Genomic DNA, 15321 nt, shown 5'->3' on the forward strand with positions numbered 1-15321 from the left:
GAAGACTAGTTTTCGTATGCAGTCGCTTGTTATAGTGTATTAAAAGTGGGACAATAGTTATAGTAGCCGTGAAATTCATGCAACAATGTTGCCATACACACTCGATTGTTTCCCTGTGAAAACTAAATAGCCTGTTGTGGTTGTCACTCTTTCAAATGTTTGACACGTTGCATTGAAGTGTAAATTCATGTTTGAATGATAAAGGCTATTTCTAAACCAACATCTTCGATCATATACCTATAAATCGATTTAAGCACTATGTTTCACGCTGACGTGGAAGAAATGATCTAAATTGTATTTGCCATATTCCACCTGCGCTTGAATAAGAAAAATACTAAATATGTGTGTATTACATGTCTGTTCACGTGAGTTTGATTGTCTGGAAATCTAATCTATTGTCTGGAAATCTATGTAATGAACGATCAACACTGTTCCAGAGATTCTGTTTGGTTACTTTTACTACTTTCTCATTAGGACTCAATGTTTGTATGAGTGGCAGCGCTACATCCTGTGAAGAATGCCTCCTCATCTCTCCGAGCTGCGCCTGGTGCGCGCAAGAGGTAGGCATGTGCCTCACTCCTCCAGTGTTAGGTTTACTTACAATGTGGTGGTGAGATTAGTAATACTCTCACAACATTTCTAAATGTGACATACTGAACCCAATAGTTGTCTTAGTGTGAGGTGAGGACTCTCATACTGTTGTGTAGTGTTTCGAGTTCACATGCAAAACGAAAAGCCATCATCACTCCTGAGCATGTTTAGCCAACAGGATGTAGGAGTGCACCTGTGCAGTTCTGAAAATGTGTTCTCTGTACATAGTGGATTTTCTACACCTGCTTTCAGACCTACAATTGTCTCACAGAACTAAAAGAAAAATGTACAAGATTACTCCAATCCTTTAATTTCGCTTACCAATACTCAACTGAAGCGGAGAGGCAGGGCTGAGAGGCAGACAAGTGTGTACACTAGCTTTTACATTGCATGACAGGTGTCATTAGTTTGTTCTTTCCTCAGGAGTTTGGCAGGGCGAGGACCCTGACGTCGCGGTGTGACCTGAGTCAGAACCTGCAGAAGAGAGGCTGTGAGGCCCATAACATAGAGAGTCCGAGTAGCACAACTATGGTAGTGAAGAGCGAATCCCTCAGCTCCAAAGGCTCCGGGCCGACCCAGTATGATGTCATCCAGATCATGCCCCAGAAGATCTCCCTGAATCTTAGACCAGGTAAGCCCAGTCCTAGCCTAGTGATCCAGTCTTTTTGTGCCATGTAGGCCTATGTCATGTATGAGACCAGGCAAACACAGAGAATCAACCCTCTCAGAGCACAATGTGACAGGGTTTGAGCACAAAGGTAACAGAGTTTGAACCAAAGGTTGGAGAGACATGAGCTGTATATGGAACACTGTTTACATATCTTTACTGAACAAAAATATAGAAACGCAACATGTTACAGTTCCTATTAGGAAAATCAGTCAATTGAAATACACTTATTAGGTCCTAATGGATTTCACATGACTGGGCACGGGCGCAGACATGGGTGGGCCTGGGAGGGCATAAGCTTAGAAATAAGCTTTTTGTGCATATGGAACAGTTTCGGTTTTAGCATGTAATCTTGGTGGGGCAAAATAATATAAGTGGAATGCATGCCAGCAAAGCCACAACACTAAACAATACATGAATTGCACTATAACGGTGACAAAAGGTGCCCATAAACTGTTAAGGCCTACATAAAGCTGTCCCAACATCTTACCACTGCTACACCTGGCTATCAGCGGAGCCTTGTCTGGCAACGAAACAGTTTAATTCAGCCTAATTTACTGCCAAACTATGGCATAAGGGGACAACGAGCGCATGAGGCAATCGTTAATTTCGACTAAGACATTAATGAGCGAGAGATACTGACTACATCCATCATAACTATTTGTTTAACACTTTTGAAATGTACAGCAACAGAATTCAGAACATGGGCTGTTCTTAGTGTTCTCCTTGTACACCAAGTTAGAACCATAGGATAAATATAGAGGGCATATAAGCAGACAATGAAAGCTCTTACAATATTCAATTATTAAATTTCTCTAAAACCGGTTATAGGCTACATGTGCACCACCAAGTCAGAACACTAGGCGAAATTAAGTGGGTTAAATAGAACAAATTATTAGGGTGACGCACATGTGCTACTAACATCTTACTACACAACATACGCTTAGTATTACTTTCTTAACTGCACTATACATATCTCCCTGGCATATTACATAATTTATGCAGCAGCCTACAATACATTTTTGGACTCCCCTTGTTGTGCTGTGCTCACTTGAAATGGAAGGTGGTGCGGCGGTCCTTCGTGGGCAAATTTTGTCATCGTAGTCTGGCATTCTCTGTATTTATGGTGCTTTCAAAACCACTGGGAACTCGGGAAAAAACAAGGTTGATTCATGATGACATCATTGATCTCCGGTCGTAGCTCTAGAAAGACGCCCGGCTTTACAATTCAAAGTTGGATGAAAGTTGAAAACGTATTTCCCAGTCGTAGTTTCTTTATTCCGAGTTCCCAGTTGTCTTGAACGAACTAAAGTCAGATTTTGCCGTTCCAAGTAAACAGTTGTTTTAAGTGCTGCACAAATCATGCTTCATTGACAGCATGGCCGATGTTGAAAGTTTATCATTTTAAACTTGGAAAAGTGCCCTTTAATCCCAGGTGTGGGACCACACAGCCACTGAATAGCAGGCTAGTGATTGCTTTGCAATGCTTGCAGTTAGCCACTGTCACTGATTCCTTCCAAACCACTCATTGTTGAATTTGCGATTTCCAACTTGTTTTGTAATGTTTATCTCCAATGGCCGATGAGCTCTATGTTTTATCTATAATTTCTCTTCATTATTTATCTTCATATCACAAGGATTAAAAACGTTTTGCCAGTAGATTTTCGACTTGATTTATGATGACTGCTAGCTAAGATTTTGAAAGTATGATGATGACATGATCAGTCCAATCAAAGCTACTGTAGATGTCATTTTATCTGTGGCAAATAACCTTTTTTTTCCCCACACCTTTATTTAACCAGGTAGGCCAGTTGAGAACAAGTTCTGACCTTGAGCCTTCTTGGATGGGCTTTTCTTATGTAACTCTATGCCAGCACACAGGGGGATAGAATTTTCTAGCTCTACCCTCAGACTTGGCGGTGACGTAGTGCCCCCCCTCCCCCCTCCCATGAGTGACAGAACACTGCGCAACACTCTCTGCCTTACTCAAGAAACAAAAAAGAGGCCATATTTGTATGCGGCTTTATTAACTCCATGATATATATTTTTTTACATTGTTTGCAAACTGATATGTGACACGTGTTAATGCCAGAATAACAAGCAATAAAACATGTATTTTCTAAATAACAAGGCAAGTCTCAAATGACGGGTTGCCACTGGTTTGAAACCTTTTTCGGAACTTTTATTTCAGCTCATGAAATATGGGACCAACACTTTACATGTTGCGTTTATATTTCTGTTCAGTATAATTGGGGGAAAAAACACTTTTCTTAGAAAATATTAAGTCAACCCACTGTACAGGGAAAATGTAGGATGCTGTTTGATTTGTAAACCTATCAAAGCAATGGCACAAATCAATAAATTTCCCCCTCCCGCTAGGTGACCAGACCTCATTCGAAGTGCATGTGCGTCAGGTGGAGGACTACCCTGTTGACCTGTACTACCTGATGGACCTGTCTCTGTCCATGAAGGATGACCTGGACACCATCAGGAACCTGGGCACCAAGCTGGCTGACGAGATGAGGAAACTCACCTCAAACTTCAGACTAGGCTTTGGCTCCTTCGTAGACAAGAACATGTCACCATTCTCTTACACAGCCACCAAGTACCAGGACAACCCCTGCAATGGGTGAGAACTGAGGAAGGGCATTGTTACTGACTGCAAGAACACAACCATGTGTTTTCGGTTGATTTGGGAATCCAATAGGGAGTGCAGCTGAAATAATTTGGGTTCATGTTGGGATTTTGTGGATTTCATCTAGGATCAAGTGTAATATCAATATTTTAGTATACATATAGTATTTCTACTAAAATGGAAGTGAGGGCACTTTGCTTAGAATGTCTTCCTCCAAAACTAGAGTAGTAGTGTGAGAGAGGGAAAGACTGTATCACTGTGTCAGTTCACTAACCACTTTATATCTTCTTATACCATTCACACTTCAGGATAATTTTTCTGTGAAAGTGGTAATTGACCCTGTCCTGTCCACTCTGTTACAGTGGGGTCTGAAATGATTGACACCCTTAACGAGGATTAGAAAAATGACTGTATACAATAATTACTCAAATACTGAGCTGTAGAGAAAGAGACTGAAAATTAAAAAAAGATGACTTCTTAAACAAAGGTAGGAGTAAAAATGGACACCCCTGTTTTCAATACCTTTCTTTTATTTATTTAACTAGGCAAGTCAGGTAAGAACAAATTGTTATTTACGGCTTAGCAAAAGGCTTCCTGGGCCTGATTTACATTTTTTAAAATTTTATAATAATTGTGTGTGTATATGTATGACAAAACACACATCACAGCAAGAGAGACAACACTACATAAAGAGAGACCTAAGACTACAACATAGCAAGGCAGCAACACAGGACAACACAGCATGGTAGCGGTACAAACATTTATTGGGCACAGACAACAGCACAAAGGGCAAGATACAACAATACATCACACAAAGCAGCTACAACTATCAGAAAGAGTGTCCATGATTGAGTCTTTGAACGAAGACTGTCCAGTTTGAGTGTTTGCACTCGTTCAAGTCGCTAGATGCAGCAAACAATGCCTCACCCTGCGACGATTCCTGTCCTGAGCCTTTTTCCAAAATGTTTTTTGAAGAACACATTGGGTTTGTTTTTTGGACTGCCGCCTTCAATTCAAGCTCTATTTTCATGTCATCTGACCATATATTCTGGTACTAGGTAAAGTTCATGATGACATTAACCAATCCAAGTGCCAATGCCGTTTAGCAAACTTCGGGGAGATTACATTTGTTTGATGACATGAGAATAGAGCTCTTTGGCAATGCACACCAGTGGTGGGTCTGGCATCAAAATGAGAATAGAGCTCTTTGGCAATGCACACCAGTGGTGGGTCTGGCATCAAAATGAGAATAGATCTCTTTGGCAACGCACACCAGTGGTGGGTCTGGCATCAAAATGAGAATAGAGCTCTTTGGCAATGCACACCAGTGGTGGGTCTGGCATCAAAATGAGAATTAGAGCTCTTTGGCAACGCACACCAGTGGTGGGTCTGGCATCAAAATGAGAATTAGAGCTCTTTGGCAACGCACACCAGTGGTGGGTCTGGCATCAAAATGAGAATAGAGCTCTTAGGCAACGCACACCAGTGGTGGTTCTGGCATCAAAATGAGAATAGAGCTCTTTGGCAACGCACACCAGTGGTGGGTCTGGCATCAAAATGAGAATATAGCTCTTTGGCAACGCACACCAATGGTGGGTCTGGCATCAAAATGAGAATAGATCTCTTTGGCAACGCACACCAGTGGTGGGTCTGGCATCAAAATGAGAATAGAGCTCTTTTGCAACGCACACCAGTGCTGGGTCTGGCATCAAAATGAGAATGGGGATCTTTGATGTTATGGGGATATTTAGCTTCCGCTGGAGTGAGGCCCTTGTTAAGGTTAATGGCATCATGAACTTTACCCAGTACCAGGGTATCTTAGCCAAAAACCTGCTTACCTCTGCCTGGATGCTGAAACTTGAAAATGCAAGTTATTCTTCCAGTAAGACAATAACACTAAGCACACACAATATCAACATTTTTCAATGGCCGTCTCGGTGTCTGGACTTGAAACCCATTGAAAACCTGTGGTTTGAATTGAGGGATGTCCATAAGTGCAGATGAAGGATATCAAATATGTAGAATGATGCTGTATGGAGGAATGATCTAACATCCCTCCCAATGTGTTCTCCAACTCATTAAACATTTTAGAAAAATGCTCAGCAAGGTGAGGTATTGACAACAGGGGTGTCAATTTTGACCCCTAGCTCTTTGGAGGAAAAAAATAGTACTTGTTAAGCAAAATCTTTCTCTAAGCAATTGTATTAGTATAATCTAATTTCCAAATGTTTTTGAGCATACACTATAGCTCAGTATTTGAATTATATACAGTAATTTTTGTTCATCTTTATCAAGTGATGCTGAGGCTTGCTGTGGATGATGATGATGATGATGATGATGGCAGGCTGAAAGGGAACAGAATAGAACATAGAGGTTGAAAGCAGCCGCCCACACATCACACACCACATTTGCCCTGGAGGTGAGATTACGCCGAAATTACTTAGTGCCATCATCACGCATCACTGCCCAACTAGGTTATGCCCTGGGTCCTGTGTGTGGACTGTGTGTCAGTCAAAGAGGCAGTACTGCAGGAAAATGTTAGGGGCAGAGGACAGATCATGCCGTTTGGGCCTCTCGTCCTTAACACACCTCTGCCCTTGCCAAAACCATCAAATGCCCCAAAGGATATGTGTTTCCTCCAGGATGAATTGTGTGTTAGAATGTCACTGAGGTCTTCCTCTTGAGGAAACTGCATTATACCATGTTAAATGTAGCCAATATTTGAAATAGTTTGCCTGGATGAGAGCCTGTGTGGGGGTGCCAAATGGACAGGGTTTGCACTATTTCATTGGTTCCACTGTGCCAGACAAGCTCAATCAAACACAAACCAATACTATTTTAACCCAGGTCTGTTACATACATAGCATACTTTATTTTAAAAGTTCCCTCTCCACAGATACAAGCTGTTCCCCAACTGTGTCCCTTCCTTCGGGTTCCGCCACCTCCTCTCCCTGACGGACAAGGTGGATCGCTTCAACGAGGAGGTGCAGAAACAGATGGTGTCTCGCAACAGGGACGCTCCGGAGGGAGGCTTCGACGCCATCCTGCAGGCTGCCGTCTGTAAGGTGAGCTGAGGCCGGGGTGTGATTAATGGGATGTGACCGGCTGGTATGCCAACCTATAACCCTGACCCTAACCTTAATCTTAAACCTTAATCCTAACCAATCAGAACCAGATTTTCTGTCAGTCAAGTCCCTTTAGGTTTTCTCCTGTGAGCTGTCAGTCATGTAGACATGATGGATTGAGGCCCTGGTCGTGTTCATTAGCACACACAATGGAATACGAAAATGAGCATTTATTACTGAGTAGGTGTAGGTAGTCCCTCCCTGGTCTGATTGTCGTCGTCGTCGTCGTCGTCGTCGCCGCCCCCCATTTTGTGCTTAATGAACACAAGTCACAATTGAGACTTTTAGGGTTAATTGAGTCTGTTAATTCAAAGCACCTGGTGGTTGAACAGGATGTCTAGTCTGGTGCAGCTGGTTCAACAAGAAGACTCACTAACAGAAACAGGCCCAGTGATATCACAGTATATATCACAGAGAATGACTCCCTCCCTCCCAACTCTACCATGCGATTTGTTGTAACAGAAACTTGGATCGGGGCAGTCTGTTTTGCGGTTGCGCCAATACTTTCTTGATATGTTTGTATCACTCGGTTACGTTGTCAGAATATTACTTTGACTAATTCATAATTTGCTTTGCTGACCATTGTAGAATATTCAGCTAAACCTATGCCTCTTTGTTTCCCTGTAAAATATATATATATATATATACATGAAATGGGCATGGTTGCATGACTGTCGTACATAGTGAACTAACTACCACTCCAGCCAATACGCATTTGAAGCATGGCAGGTTTGTTTAATGTCTCTAGCATTCCAGCATGTTATTCAAAAAGGGCCCCGTATGCCAACTGCCAACCCACATCTCTTTCTATTGTGTACTGTGGCACATAATATTTGTATTTATTTTACCAGGTAAGTTGACTGAGAACACGTTCTCATTTACAGCAACGACCTGGGGAATAGTCACAGGGAGAGGAGGGGGATGAATGAGCCAATTGTAAGCTGGGGATGATTAGGTGACCACGATGGTATGAGGGACAGTTTGGGAATATATTGGGCTGGGCATCACAAATGGATGCCTTTTTATGTCTAAACATGGGTGAAAGGTCAGGTGTGTTTAGTGTTATGCTATTACTCGGCACTATGTTTAGTGTTATGCTATTACTCGGCACTATGTTAACTTTGCTCTTACACTTTTTCTGACCTCTGCTTTCCATTGATAATGACCTTGTTCTGGATAAAACACCTGCTACTCTCCTTGTTGATGTATGTGGTTGTCAAGCTTGTGGAAAGTGATAGTTTAATATAATAATAATGATGAAGTGATAGTGTTTTATAGGGGCAGGAACTACTCTTTACAGCTAGTAGTGCAGAGCGATTAGTGCATTTTGAGGTCGGTTTCGGTTAGACATTAAATGCATTATGTGGGTTGAATGCTGTAACACAGAATAAAAAATGTGTCCCATGATGGTTGTGACTGCCCGTTGCTGCTTATCACTTATTAACCATAATTTATTCACAATACTTTAAATAAAATATTTATTTTATTTGATGACCAAGTATGACCAAGTATTTGCTACTTATCACTTATTAACCATAATTTATTCACAATACTTTAAATAAAATATTTATTTTATTTGATGACCAAGTATGACCAAGTATTTGCTACTTATCACTTATTAACCATAATTTATTCACAATACTTTAAATAAAATATTTATTTTATTTGATGACCAAGTAATCTCTTCTCTGTACAGGTGGTGTCTATGCTCTCTGACAAAATCACTATTTTAGTAGTTCTTCAATGTAAATAAGGCATACTTTTCTGACTGCTGAATACCAACTGTTAATCACTTAGATCATGCATTTTCAGGTATGCTTTCTATTCCTCTTGCATGTTCTCACTTCTCTCTGTTTCAGTCAACGAGATAGGTCTCATTGTCTGCTCCACACATACCAAGACCGGACAAGTAAGCGTGCGCGCAATGGATTATAGTCATTGCAGTTAATTACCACGTTTTCTGCGCTAAACTATGTACAATATTGGCCTGTTGGCAACTACAACTCCCTACTACATTGAAAAAATATATAAACACAACATGCAAAATTTTCAAATATTTTACTGAGCTTGGTTAATATAAGGAAATCAGTCTATTGAAGTTAATTCATAAGGCTCTAATCTATGGATTTCACATGACTGGGAAAACAGATATCTGTTGGTCAAAGATACCTTAAAAATAAAAGGTAGGTGTCACACCCTCACCATAGAGAGCCCTTGGTTCTCTATGGTGTAGTAGGTCAGGACGTGACTAGGGGGTGATCTAGTATATTTATTTCTATGTTGGTGCTAATGTGGTTCCCAATTAGAGGCAGCTGTTTATCGTTGCCTCTGATTGGGGATCATATTTAGGTAGCTATTTCCCCACCTGTGTTTTGTGGGATATTGATTGTTAGTGTGTTTGGGCACTACGTCCTCACGGTCTTTGTAGTTTTGTTATTTTGTTTTGTTAGTTCCACATATTTATTTAAGTGAAACTATACTCATGCTGCGTCTTGGTCCGCTCATTTCCAAGAACGTGACATAATATCTCACCAAACAAGGACCAAGCAGCGTACAACGATGGGAAAAATAAGTTGGACCTGGGAAGAAATCATGGAAGGACAGGAGACCCTTCCGTGGCAGGAGTCGCAGAGGACACAAGAAGGATGACGCCGGGGACCGCGGCCACAGAAACCCCAAGATTTAATTTTGGGGGGTGGCACATGGAGCTGGCGACTGAGCAGAGGGACAAGCCAGAGAACATCTGGGAGGCGATGGAACAGTGTGAGGAGGGATACCGGAGAATGGAGTTGGCTAGGAGTATGCGGCAATGCAGGCGTTTGGAGGAGCATATCATCAGTCCGGTGAAACCTGGGCCGGCTCCACGCTTCTGGCCTCCAGTGCGCCTCCCCAGTCTGGTACGTCCTGTGCCTGCTTCCTGCACTTGCCCTGAAGTGCCAGAGACGGTCAGGTAGGCATTGGGGAAGTTAGGAAAGAGAGATGTTGTGCAAGTGTCTTCTGCTCAACATCTGACCAGAGGATCCAGTTAGCAGTCTGGTGCAACTTGGGCTGGCTACATCCTTCTGGCCCCCAGTGCGCCTCCCCAGTCCAGTACGTCCTGTGCCTCCTCCTTGCACTCGCCCTGAAGTGAGTGTCCCCAGTCCGGTACGTCCTGTGCCTGCTCCTCGCACTCACCCTGAAGAGTGTGTCACCAGTCTGGTGCAACCTGTGCCGGCTCCACTCATCAGGCCTCCAGTGCGCCTCCACAGTCCGGTACGTCCTGTGTCTCCTCCTCGCACTCGCCCTGAAGTGTCACCAGTCCGGTGCCACCTGTACCAGCTCTACGCACTAGGCCTCCAGTGCGCATTCACAGTCAGGAGCTTCCGGCGACGGCTCCCGGTCCGTTGCCTCCAGGCAAGGCGTCCAGTCCCGCTCCATGGTAGGAGACTTCCTCTGCACCGCTGCCCAGTCCAGGCACGGCGTCCAACCCAGCTCCATGGCCGGAGCCCTCCTTTTCGCCGATGCCCAGTCCAGGCATGGCATTCAGCCCAGCGCGATGGCCGGATCCGGGGTCTGGGCGGCGGCTATGACCTGCACCGGAGCCGCCACCGACACTAATCACCCCCCCCCCCCCCACCCTCCCCATTTGGTTTCAGGTTTTGAGGCCAAAGTCTGCACCTTTGGGGGGGGGGGGGGTGGGGGGGTGTACTGTCACGCCCTGACCATAGAGAGCCCTTGGTTGGTGTAGTAGGTCAGGGCGTGATCTAGTATATTTATTTCTATGTAGGTGCTAATGTGGTTCCCAATTAGAGGCAGCGGTTTATCGTTACCTCTGATTGGGGATCATATTTAGGTAGCTATTTCCCCACCTGTGTTTTGTGGGATATTGATTGTTAGTGTACTACGTCCTCATGGTCTTTGTATTTTGTTTTGTTAGTTTCACTTAAATAAATATGTGGAACAATACTCATGCTACGCCTTGGTCCGCCCATTTCCAAGAAGGTGACAGTAGGGGAGTGGATCAGAAAACCAGTCCGTATCTGTTGTGACCATCATTTGCCTCATGCAGCAAGACACATCTCCTTCACATTGAATTGATCATGCTGTTGATTGTGGAATGTTGTCCCACTCCTCTTCAATGGCTGTGTGAAGTTGCTGGATATTAGGGGGAACTGGAATAAGCTGTCATACACGTCAATCCAGAGGATCCCAAACATGCTCAATAGGTGACAAGTCTGAGTATGCAGGCCATGGAAGAACTGGGACATTTTCAACTTCCAGGAATCGTGTGCAGTTCCTTGCGACATGGAGCCATGCATTATCATCCTTCAACATGAGGTGATGGCGGCAAATGAATGGCACGACAATCGTCGTCAGGAACTCTTAACGGGGTATATGTGTGTTCAAATTGCCATCAATAAAATGCAATTGTTTGTTGTCCGTAGCTTATGCCTGCCCATACAGTAACCCCACCGCCACCATGGGGCACTCTGTTCATAACGCTGACCTAAGCAAACCACTCGCCCACACGTCTGCCATTTGCCCAGTACCATTGAAACCGGGATTCATCTGTGAAGAGCATACTTCTCCAGCGTGCCAGTGGCAATCAAAGGTGAGCATTTGCCCACTGAATTTGGTTATGAAAAAAACTGCAGTCCGGTCAAGACCCTGGTGAGAACGACGAGCATGCAGATGAGCTTCCCTGAGATAGTTCCTGACAGTTTGTGCAGAAATTCTTTGGTTGTGCATGCTCACTGTTTAATCACCTGTCTGGGTGGCTGGTCTTAGACGACCCGCAGGTGAAGAAGCCGGATGTGGAGGTTTTGGGCTGGCGTGGTTACACGTAGTCTGCGTTTTGTGAGGCCGGTTGGACGTACTGCCAAATTCTCTAAAATGACATTGGAGGCGGCTTATGGTAGAGAAATGCACATTAAATTATCTGACAGCAGCTCTGGTGGACATTCCTGCAGTCGGCATGCCAAATACACGATCCCTCAAAAAATGAGACATCTGTGGCATTGTGACAAAACAAACAGCAAATTTGACTTGCTTTTATTGTCCCCAAGCACAAGGTGCACCTGTGTAATGATTATGCTGCTGGTGGATGGATTATCTTGGCAAAGGAGAAATGCTCGCTAACGGGGATGGTAAACATTTGTGCACACAACTTGCGAGAAATACGCTTTTTGTGCATATGGAACATTTCTGGGATCTTTTATGTCAGCTGTGTCTTGCCAAGCTCTTTTTACATTAAATATTTTACAAACACTTTTATAAAGGCTTTATAGTACAGTTATATCTTAAATCAATTTCTATCAATGATAATTTAGAATGAACTTGTCTCTTTTTGTTCTTATCAAGCCTGTATTTCTTTCTTGATTTCATGGACTGATCCCCTGTGCATCTACGAAAGTACAAAACTACAGGTAGCCTAGTGGTTAGAGCATTGGGCCAGTAACGGGAGGTTGCTAGATCGAATCCTCGAGCTGACAAGGTACAAATCTGTCGTTCTGCCCCTGAACAAGGCAGTCAACCCACTGTTCCTAGGCTGTCATTGTAAATAAGAATTTGTTCTTAACTGACTTGCCTAGTTAAAAACTTTAATAATAATAATTGCCTACTGTAAACTGGAGGAGACTAAAAGGCACTTCATGGTCAATACGCCATCTGCACTGGCCAGGATCTACTGCAACGCAGACGTCAGGGCTTTAATACTACTTGCGCTTACCAGGGCAGAGCTATTGTGAAGGAAGTTTCCCCCACCTACCATCATCCAATCATGTCGATACGGAGCCCTCCTCATTGTTACAGAATTTGAGAGGCGCACATCAATGTGGTACGGAGCTTGATTTAGCCTCTGCATGCCTCCGGAGGCCACATTTTACGGCTCAAGCATAAATTGGCTTTAATTTACACCTCAGTTATTAGGTGTCTCTAAAACTTTCAGTAAAGTGACCATCTCTTCCCTTGTGCAGGAGAGGATAGGTTGGAGGAAGGAGGCCTTCCACCTGCTGGTGTTTGCCACAGACGATGTGCCTCACCTGGCCTTGGACGGTAAACTGGGAGGCCTGGTCCAGCCCCATGATGGGGAGTGCCACATGAATGAGAAGAACGAATACAGCGGCTCCACCAAGATGGTAAGACAAGGCATGGTTTCCATAGAGCTATAACATGGTTACTGAAGCGTTTTAACGTTATAACATGGTTACTGTAGAGCTATAACTTCCTTATAACATGGTTACTCTAGAGCTGTAACGCTATTGTAACATGGTTACCCTAGAGCTGTAACGTCATTGTAACATGGTTACTCTAGAGCTGTAACGTCATTGTAACATGGTTACTCTAGAGCTGTAAAGTCATTGTAACATGGTTACTCTAGAGCTGTAAAGTCATTGTAACATGGTTACCCTAGAGCTGTAACGTCATTGTAACATGGTTACGCTAGAGCTGTAACGTCATTGTAACATGGTTACCCTAGAGCTGTAACGTCATTGTAACATGGTTACCCTAGAGCTGTAACGTCATTGTAGCATGGTTACCCTAGAGCTGTAACGTCATTGTAGCATGGTTACCCTAGAGCTGTAACGTCATTGTAGCATGGTTACCCTAGAGCTGTAACGTCATTGTAGCATGGTTACCCTAGAGCTGTAACGTCATTGTAGCATGGTTACCCTAGAGCTGTAACGTCATTGTAGCATGGTTACCCTAGAGCTGTAACGTCATTGTAGCATGGTTACCCTAGAGCTGTAGCGTCAATGTAGCATGGTTACCCTAGAGCTGTAACGTCAATGTAACATGGTTAACCTAGAGCTGTAACGTCAATGTAACATGGTTACTCTAGAGCAGTGGTCACCAACCTTTTCTGAGTCAAGATGACTTTCGCAGTCAAAAAGCAAGCTGAGATCTACTCCTCAGAATTTTTTACATTTAACCTTACACAAACAGTTTTGTAGGAATGAGGTTTGGGCAGTAGGCCTAATACATTATCACAGCATATTGGTTATGATCGGCCTGCCAATATTGTTCATCAGACCATATTATATTTAAAAACTCGAGCTTTGATAACAGAATAGATCAGTTGGTTTAGCACTTGAGGCACTGTGGAGCATGAATTTAAATATTTATCTTTTTTATTTTACTGGACTGATGGTACCTGCATCTGATGGTCAACAAGGTCAAATGACGACATCAGTGTACTTCAGGTCAAAAAGTTGGGGGGTCTATTAATATTTAATATTCTTTAATATTAAAATCGAGACTATGAGCTTTTAATAATAATAAAATGCAATGCTATTGATACTTGGCTACTCATTTATTGCAGCTGCAGCCCGAGCGGAACTACGGAAAAGTGCCTTTTTGTAATAGTTTTGAATAAAAACAGTGACATGCTGAATATAAATTTAAACAAATATATACATTTAAACACACATAAAAACAGCAGCTCTTTGCTGTATTCGTTGACAATCTCTCTGTGGTCATGGTTTTTATTAGTTACTAAGTCTTATGTAGGCTAGTAGCCTGTTAAACTTGGCTGTGGTCAGTGTCACAGTCTTGACTACACCCCTCGCGTCGCGTGCACAAGCGTTGCAAAATAAATGTAGGAATCTATATTATTAAATTATTGCACCCACACTGCTTGCGCATGCCAACGAGGGTCTGCGTTGCCAAGGGCTAAAATAGAAGTCAGTTCTATTTGTGACGCAGATCGCACTGCAACTCCTGCCTCTCCCATCTCCTCATTGGTTTACAGAAGCAGGTACCCACTGAAAGACGAACGAGGTCGTGTTGGAAATGCACCTAATTCATGAAAGTTGCCCATGGCAATATAAAGTCAAGTGAAGAAAAGGCCTGGAAGGAGGAGATATGACTAGAAGTGATTCAGTTCACCGTTTTTATGTGTGGATTAGTTGTCGGAGTAGAGGACCTTGTGCATTTCAGGTAAAATAACAACTCAATGTTTATATCCCAGGACAAATTAGCTGGGCAAGTGCAAGCTAGCTAGCTAAATTGGCATCAATGTTTAATGCTTTTAAACCTGTCGCCAAATTTAATGTAATTGGTTCAGAGTCTGTTTAGATATTTTAACCTGCGTGTCGTGATCACTGTTGGTGTGGGGGGGAGAAAATGTATGCACGATGGCGCACGCGTGCAGCCAGTTTGGGTTCGTGTCATGGAAGCTCTGTAGCCATGGTGATTTGAGCTATCTGACGGGCAGCAGAGTAGGTGCACTCGATTCAGTCACAGATTTACCGGTCCGCCGGGTAGGCGGAGTTTGTCTCATGGGAACACTTTGCTTACCCGGTGCGCAGGACTTTTGAATCAAG

At 43.3% G+C, this 15321-nt stretch overlaps 1 protein-coding gene across 1 annotated transcript in view; it reads left to right on the forward strand.

Moving 5' to 3' along the window:
• Window positions 1-15321, forward strand: part of itgb5 (integrin, beta 5) — an 87254-nt gene that overhangs the window by 737 nt on the left and 71196 nt on the right. Inside the window, exons 2-6 of the mRNA XM_046363186.1 lie at window positions 475-560; window positions 1015-1222; window positions 3638-3887; window positions 6790-6958; window positions 12973-13134. Of these exons, the coding sequence (XP_046219142.1) occupies window positions 475-560; window positions 1015-1222; window positions 3638-3887; window positions 6790-6958; window positions 12973-13134 (875 nt within the window). The remainder of the gene's footprint in view (window positions 1-474; window positions 561-1014; window positions 1223-3637; window positions 3888-6789; window positions 6959-12972; window positions 13135-15321) is intronic.

This window comes from Oncorhynchus gorbuscha, linkage group LG09 (genome assembly GCF_021184085.1).
Source record: "Oncorhynchus gorbuscha isolate QuinsamMale2020 ecotype Even-year linkage group LG09, OgorEven_v1.0, whole genome shotgun sequence".
NCBI classification, from domain to species: Eukaryota; Metazoa; Chordata; class Actinopteri; order Salmoniformes; family Salmonidae; genus Oncorhynchus; species Oncorhynchus gorbuscha.